The sequence below is a fragment of the Macrosteles quadrilineatus genome, unplaced genomic scaffold (genome assembly GCF_028750875.1).
Source record: "Macrosteles quadrilineatus isolate MER2022 unplaced genomic scaffold, UCM_ALF_1.0 Scaffold_5__1_contigs__length_97177068, whole genome shotgun sequence".
Taxonomy (NCBI): domain Eukaryota; kingdom Metazoa; phylum Arthropoda; class Insecta; order Hemiptera; family Cicadellidae; genus Macrosteles; species Macrosteles quadrilineatus.
The window spans coordinates 14245365-14254402 of record NW_026542598.1 but is presented as its reverse complement, the minus strand read 5'-3'; the positions used below and the strand labels follow the sequence as shown (position 1 = coordinate 14254402).

General features: G+C 35.0%; 1 protein-coding gene across 3 annotated transcripts in view; it reads left to right on the top strand.

Annotated features, from left to right (window-relative positions):
• Positions 1-261: 261 nt before the first annotated feature.
• Positions 262-9038, top strand: part of LOC128994558 (inverted formin-2-like) — a 97808-nt gene continuing 89031 nt past the window's right edge. For 2 of the 3 annotated variants that reach the window (XM_054419185.1, XM_054419183.1), the window contains exon 1: positions 262-326. In XM_054419185.1, coding sequence (XP_054275160.1) covers positions 309-326 — 18 coding nt within the window. In that variant the 5' untranslated portion in view covers positions 262-308. The remainder of the gene's footprint in view (positions 327-9038) is intronic. The other variant, XM_054419184.1, reaches the window with a different exon arrangement.

The window sequence follows — 9038 nt, the reverse complement described above, 5'->3', positions numbered from 1 at the left end:
GACCGTTACAAAGACTTCTCTGTTTACTATGTCACGGAGTTGGTCAGAAATAATGACGCACACTACATCTAGGGTCCAGCTGATCATAGCAGCTCAACAATGGTAACAGCTGAATGTCAACAATGCCCGGCGGCCGCTGTCGGTCTTCAGTCTGACACCAGACCGCGACGAGGTTAGACGTGCGTCGGTTTTTAGGCATTTTGTTTAAATCTGAACGAGTTATATTTTCTTTCTAAACTTAAAGTTTTTTCAATAGTGTTTTGTATGAGTGATGTGTTGTGAGAGTTTTAGTGTCACGATATTCTAAAATGGGACCAGATTTGACTGTAAGTTTGGTAAATTGTTATATTTTTGAAAATTCTCAGCAGCTTATTTGCTTTGAAAATTGTTTATGTTTTATACTAGCTACGTAAGCATTTTTATTGAATAAACATCCCTGAAAGGAAGTAAACAAAGTTGCACAGAAATACCGATACTCAGTGTTGTAAAGAGTTTTTTGATCTTAAAATGTCGTTTGTAAAAACGATGCTTCAGTTAAATTAAGTTAATTGTAGGCTGGTATAACTTATCAATCTGCATAGCATGAGTCTAACTTCTAAACTTTTTATAAGTTCATAGTTTTTTTGTCGTTGGAATAATGGTGTTATTGAATTAACTATCACCGCTTCACAACCATTTCTAACAAGCAGTTCACCATGACAGTTAAATTCGATGATTTGTTAAGTAACCACATGTGTCAAATTAGTAACTGACTCATTGCCTATCAAACACGACGGCTTAATATATCAGTTTGATATGTAGTGGTAATAAAGAGTCAAATCAGTATAAAGGTACAAGTAAAGAATAATGTTAGTTTTTATTGTTTGTGTATAGCTGAAAAACTGTCTTTATAAACGCATTAACTTCAAAGTGTATTTTTTCTGTTCCACACAAACATATTTTCAAATATATATATCTTAATCTGTTCTAAACGACTTTTGGCTTAGAAATACCATATTTAGACGTTCCACTCAAAATCAAAGCATTTCGGCCACATATAAAACTAATCAAATATTCTCTTTAATAGATGCTCCTGTGTATACCAAGTTAATCATGTTTTTGAAGAATTATCAGACGTCTGCTAATGATCCTTTACAAGTAGGCTAGGCTATTTTAAATTTTCAGAACATGTTATTGAGTACAAGCTACACAGCATAATGCAATGTATCAGTTTCGTAGTAATTACAAATAATTGCAAGCGAAAACATAAATTCGTCCACCAGCCCAATTACGATCCCTGGAACTTTACAACTGGAGGTCGAATATATTCATCATCTGTTCAAGGCTTGGTGATATCAGAACGTTTTGCATAGTCTTTAACTACTGCTGTCAAACTATGTCAGCAAACCACAAACTGAGCCTGGTCGATTTAATGTTTTCTGCTATCTTGATTTATTGATTTAAACTGTAAATTTTAACTTAACTTCCCCCTTCACTATATATACTACTACCATCAATATCATTTCTTGCAATCCTGTTTTTGTAGTTTGATGTGAAGTTCATTCACTTTCAAATTTGCTCAAGCTCATGTTTGTTTTTGATTTTTATTTTAATGGCAAAGTTTTAATTGACTAGGAAATTATTTGAACGGACACAGTATATCATCATGCAATTTAATTGTCAAATAGTACGTCTAAGAAATTGCCGATTACAGTTTTTCATAGATAGCACAGATTGGAGAAAACAATTATGGAACATAGAGGTGACAATGAAAGTGTTAACTAGTAAATAAGAAAGCAATCACTATTATGCATAAGTAGCTCATAGTGTAGTAAGTAAATGAATTCAATTCTGTTCCACTAAGATTTGTATTACTAATAAAAAGTAATTAATTAATATATCTTGGCTTGTTCGTTTAGGAATCAAAATAGAATCAGGCTATTGTCTAATTTAAATCGTTGACACGGCACATGTGTTAGATGATAGCATTATATCGATAAGATAATACCACCTATCGTACACATTTCATAAAACTGCTATCGAGCAGCCTACGCTGAAATTCCAGCAAGTTTGTGTACTGCATTTGATAACGATTGCAAAACAATAACTTTATGATGTGCAGGAGAGGATTATTCCAACACTTTACCCCTAGCAATATGAAGGTGCCCTTAACATGGCTTTCAGGGACAATCGCAAATTGCTAAGTGCAAACTCGAAACGTACCGTTTCTAGTTGTACAGTAATGCATTTGCTAACAAAGAACCCAGACCTGTTTTCACCCCCTCTTTGTCCAGAGCTATTGGCTGCAGGGTGGGTCTGTCTAAGAGGATTGGGGTTGGAGGAGGAAAAAAACCTGACCCAAAAACCAGCCCAGCTGCATTCTCGACCCTATCCTTATTCCCTAACATCACTTATTTTAAAAGACACGACACTTTATCCTGTTGGACCCAAATGAATGACCTGTAAGTGGTTAAGCTATCGGCTGCATCTGTGCATTTTGATTCTCAAATGCAAATAGTGTAAATCCCTATTTAAAGTTTTGAATTTACAGTAAAAGCTCAGGTTTTAGTATCTGAAGTAAACGGACAAATAACACGTATGCATTAACCACAGGCTTTTATTATTCCAAGGATTTACTATGTATTGTGGATGATATTACCATACTATCTCAACTGATATTACCTGTTTGGGTGGTTTTATTTGGTGTAAAACACAGCGGTCGGTAAACTGTTATTCCCCCGATGTGATGTTTGTGTACTCCATCGCTCATCATCAGTGATTCTCCGCGATGGTTTACAAAGACACCTTGTAAGAATATGAAGCTTTTTTCTGTTTTGTCAGTTGGCTGTTATTAGTTTATGGCCAAACATTTAAACCATATGAGAAAATAACGAGAGCTTCAAATTTTTGACTGTGCTTAGGCTACTCCAATGTTTCAATGTAATACAATGCCATAGGTGTGATATTAGACGTGGTCCTTCCTATTTCATCGTCCTACCTGTTGTCCTACACAGTATAACACCTGTTACTGCCAAGGGCACATCTACACTTAGCTTCTATATCTGTACAAGCTGCGTGTTTTGGGTACAAGACCGTTACAAAGCTTCCCCGTGGTATGTCGCACATGATGGCAGTAACAGCATTAGGCATAAGTGGATGAGATTCGGTTTGTTGCACGGCCTTGCCCCCTCCCCCTCCTTTCCCCTACAGTATATACCATCTACTGTCTACACACGTCATGGTACTGGTTACCATGGTCCGTCTGGCCCTACTCCACTTTCGCCCCAGTTTTAAATAATTGACTTTCCCAGTGACACAGTGAGGAATATACTATTCTGTTGTTAGGTAAGGTTCTTCGCGGTGATGCCCAGCCGTTCATGATCATTGGGATTGTAAAAGGTCCTGTATTGTAGAATTACAGAGTCATAAATAAGATAAGAATAATAATATTGGGAAGAATACGGACGTTGAGCATAGAAAATATTATTTCAAAAAGGAATATAAGAGTGGATAAAAATGAAGATAATATTGCTGGAGCTATGAAAAACTGCGTGAACTGTACTCATGATGCACTTTGTGAAGGAGTTATACAGAAGGAGAAGGCATACTCGATGAGGCAGCGATTTCACTGGAACGACTAAGTTGACTTTTTGCACAATCCCCAATACAACTATGCACTGTACTTAGAATCTATCTATATCTATATCTATATCTATATCTATCTATCTATATATTAATAGGCAAGCATGTTTCTTTAAAACCTTTTTTCTCAGCTCGTGTGAATCGTAGGGAAAATCTACGCATACCGTTGGAAAGCTATTTTCCTGTAGGTGTGCAGAATCCCTTTATAAATTTAAATAGGCTCAAAGATAAGCACAAAAAATGAGTTTAAAAATTTGAAAAAATTAACATGGATCTTATGCGTTGCTATGCTGGTTACGAAATAACAACGAAATATAAACAGAAAATCAAAACAAATGGAGGAAACTCCAATCACATGTTTTATTTACAGTGTGGGGTGAAAATAGATAAGTGAGTACATTACATATTTTTGGTCGAGTTTCGACCACTGGACGACCTCTCGTCTATATTAATAGGCAAGCATGTTTCTTTAAAACCTTTTTTCTCAGCTCGTGTGCATCGCAGGGGAAATCTACGCATACTGTTAGAAAGATATTTGCCTTTAGATGTGCAGAATCCCTTTATAGATTAAAATAGGCTAAAGATAAGCACAAAAAACGAATTTGAAAACTTCAAAAAATTAACATGGATCAACTGGGTTGCCATGATGGTGACGAAATAACAACAAAAAGTAAACAGAAAATCAAAACAAATGGAAGAAATCCCAATCACATGTTTTATTTACAGTGTGGGGAGAAAATAGAGAAGTCTGTACATTAATTATTTTTGGTCGAGTTTCGACCACAGGACGACCACTAGTTTTCATAAATATATGTTTGTTCACGTACTTTAACGAAAGGATTTCCCTAAAAGCTTGATATGAATTCAATTACCTATTTCATTATGATGTGTTGTGTCATGTATCGTTAGCACTATATTGGTTGTAAGAAACTAATTGGTTTTTGGAGTGTAAAAATTCTTTTTGTTAAAGTACACAATTAATAGTTTCTCTATTTAAGAGTCCTTGGAGGCTAGCGGCCATCTTGGGTAATTTCAAACAGCTGCTGAAGAGTTAATTATCATCCAAAAATAGTTTTTCCGTAATTATAATTTTAATATCTAGGTACTATGAGATTAGAAATTTTCGTTGTTGTTTTGGATTGATTTCCAAGGAACTCTATGGAAGCCAATGGCCATCTTGGATTTTCTTGCCATATGAGCAATGTTAAATTTGTAATTTTCAAACAGCCGCTAAAAGTTATTTACCATCTCAATTTTTTTTTATACCAAAGTGATTGTAATTTAAATATCTAGTATACTGTGAGATGTGAGATTAGTAATTTTCTTTGTAGCTTTTTAATTGTTTTATGAGTTAGAACTTTTAGGCTCTAAGGACTCTTAACTACTTTTGCTAACCATCAACAAAAATAAGCGTGAGTCATGTTTGTTTACTTAAAGGAAAACACAATTACGACTGAAAATTAAACCAAATCTGACCATTACCATTCTAATCTTGACCGAGTAACCTAGAAGCTGACCTGGAACTTCTCAATAAACAAGATATATCAGGCAGTGGAGGTCAGCGGTGCCATAAGTCATAAAACTTGCAAACTTGTCATCAACCATTCAGCGTGTGACGTTGTGACCCGACAGCGGGAAACCCGAAAGGTCGGCGGGCGAACCTTCGGACCGTGGTTAAACAGTTCCGGATCCGGTTGCGTTATCAGAGTACCACGGTACACCTTGGGGTGTTACACAGAACATGACCGGTCAAGTGGAAACGCTTACGTCATTAGACCATTAGCGATTTCATTGTTTTTGTGTACAGAGTGTCACAGATTAGTCATGAATGCAAAGGAAAGAGGTTTGATGGAAGAAAAATATTAAGATAACAAAGATTAGGTTATCTGGAAACGGAATTTACTAGTTGGAAACTTTCTTAAACGGCTGACTCGCTGTTCCTGATCATTGGGCTTTAAATGATCCTGACTAATGTAACCGCTGATCAGTCAGTAACAAAGTTACACACAAACACACACACCGTCCACTCTACACTCATACTACACTCATGAGTGTACTACACTCTACACTCCACAACTCATATTTGAGTTAAAATACGCACCTAGGTGGCGTCCCCATCTCAATGATTGATTGATTGATTCGTTTTAAACGTAATTAAGTACTGTATATTGATGTATTCAAATATCATATTGCACTCGCCATGTTGCACTACGAACATGATGAAGAACCTTAGTACACAACTATTGTAGTATACAAAGGAAATCATATATAGAACTTATGTCTCGCGAGCTCTCTTATATTGTTTTGTGGCTTCTTAATTCAATTTAATGTATCCTTTACGTAATCCAAATAATACTGCATTATTTGTATTGTAACTGCTTGTGGTCTTGTGGATTGCATTTAAAAGTGTTGCTTCGCTTTTGATACTATGACTGTAGTGTCAAGGGTACAACCGCTAGCAAACTGTAGGCTGTTTGTTGGTTGTCTGGAGACTGTCAGTGTTGGTTTGTGTTACAAATACCACAGTGACAGTAAAGGCAACAGAACACCCAACAACAGAACAGTCTAACAGCCAAACAAGAGTGCGTCCATTTTGAAACACCACTAACATTAGGACAACTGGTATTCGATCTTGATAACAAACTGTCATTTTGTAATACATGATTTCTTAAGATGTATTCTATAAATGTTAATCAATTTAAGACTAATTAATTCTGTTTCTACCACTTTTACATTACGCATTCCAAACGAAAACATATTATAAAAATGTAAGGATAATTTTTGCGGTGCAAACAAAAAATTGAGTTTACTGTACTTGTTTAATTAAAAATACATATTTCTAATTCATCATTTAATGTTTAAATATGACGATATGTTCAGGTAAAGTTTTCGATATAAGCTAACAATCGAGTTACAAAACTGATGATTAAAATGTATATCATCAATATTATATGTATATCATCATGATATTCGATATCATCAAGCTAAAGAGTCGAAGAAGTTAAGTGCAATTGCGTTCAATGAATGAAAGTCACATATATAAATGAAAACGTTTAGTACAAGTACTGTACAGCTATACACTCTATTACAAGTAACCCCATTCATGCTATATTGTTGACTGTCTGCAACATTCTACCATAGCATTCTCGGTCAAGGACATTGACGATAAAAAGCTCCTTTGAGACCAATGTGAAATGGAATATTCGTCACAGTGAGTGTCCGAAGCAAGGAAAAACGCCAAGTTCATCATGGCATAGCATCAAGTATTGTCAGCAAAATGCACATACTTCTATACTTTTAGTTTTTTTCTGAAACTTAGTGTGCATGAATGATTAAATCTATCTATTTATCTATCTATCTATCTATCTATATATTAATAGGCAAGCATGTTTCTTTAAAACCTTTTTTCTCAGCTCGTGTGCATCGTAGGGAAAATCTACGCATACCGTTAGAAAGCTATTTTCCTGTAGGTGTGCAGAATCCCTTTATAAATTAAAATAGGCTCAAAGATAAGCACAAAAAATGAGTTTAAAATTTTGAAAAAATTAACATGGATCATATGGGTTGCTTTGCTGGTGACGAAATAACAACGAAATATAAACAGAAAATCAAAACAAATGGAAGAAACTCCAATCACATGTTTTATTTACAGTGTGAGGTTAAAATAGAGAAATCTGTACTGTACATTACATATTTTTGGTCGAGTTTCGACCACTGGACGACCTCTAGTACTTATTTAATACGCAAGCAGGTATTTTGTGACAATTACTCCTCCCAAACTACTGAACCGATTGACATGTTCTTGGTGTCATTGGAAAGAGCGTTACGTGAAGTTGTGCAGGAAACTTTCTTTTATGGGAAATAATTAGAGAGTGAGGCCCTGGGGCCCTTTAAAGTTTTGTATTTCTCCATAAGATTAACATGGGAAACAAATAGTGTTATGAAACTCCAGCTGTTGTCAGAAATTAAAAGTGAGAAGAAGAACATATGTTAACTGTAAACAGTCAATAAGTTTGCTAATCTAACAGTTAGTTTGCTACAAACATTTACTTACAATGCTTACTTACATTTACAAGAAATGTTGATTATATCGATCTGTTATATACATCTTGAGTAATCCTCAAGCTTTGAGTCGAATCTTTAAAGTCATAAAAAATTATGAATGTATTCGTTTTAAAATAACGCCTGTAATACTTAGCAATTGCTCGATTTCGAGCAACAGGGACACTAGTACTTATTTAATACGCAAGCAGATTTTTTGTGACAATTACTCCTCCGAAACTACTGAACCGATTGTTATGTTTTTGGTGTCATCGGAAAGAGCGTAACGTGAAGTTGTGCAGGGAACTTTCTTTTTAGGGAAATAATGAGAGAGTGAGGCACTGGAGCCCTTTAAAGTTTCGTATTTCTCCATAAAAAAATTTTTATGAAACTCCAGCTGTTGTCAGAAATTAAAAATGAGAAGAAGATCATATTTTAATTGTAAACAGTCAATAAGTTTGCTTATTTAACAGTTTGCTACAAACATTTACTGACTTGTAGATAAATAAAGTGAAACCCTCCAAAGGAGCTGTAAGCCATTAAGCAGATAAAAAAGGAACTTTAAATTCCACCAACTAAAATAGTTTTTAGAATTGAACCATTGACTATACACAGTGTATACACTGCCAATTTTATGATATGTTCATGTCCGGTAACACTGGAATAAGTTGATGTCATCTTACTACCTGGAACATTATCAGGACCTTTGTCAGTGACCAAATATCCAATTTAAGAAATTACTATTCGTCCTAACCACAGAGTAAAGCATTTTAAAATCGACACTCAAAGAAAAAAATGCGACATCGACTCACTCAGACGTTACCTGGAAAGAAACACACATACTTCATATTTATTTACCTAAACAATAAACATACCATGATAGTCTTTTTTCTAATCCATAACTATGGCAAGTCTACGTGACTGTACGTCTAAACTGTGATTAAATCTGGGAAAATATCAATCAAGTATATTTTTGCGATATTGTCCACACAGTTCTAATTCTTCTAATGGGTCCTATTAATGTTGTGAGCGTGTCCACGAGTTGAACGTGTTGGAATCCTCGGAGCAACATGGACGTTTATAGTCGTGATTCTGAATTGTTGAATCATGTTGTACAGCATTGGTCAGCTGGTCGGGTGTGCGTGAGTCATCGACAATCAAGTGATTTCTGAAGGATACATTTACTTTCTTAATTTTATTGGTACAAATAAATAGAATACGGAACACAAATTAATAATGTAGGTTTTTTTTAACAGGAATTAAATATTGCAACTGTATTAGTTTCTAAAACCATGTAGGGGGACTTTTGGACAACTAAAAAATAACTGTGCTACAAATGAAACGACAAAACAATTGTTTAAAATTTTTGAAAATGA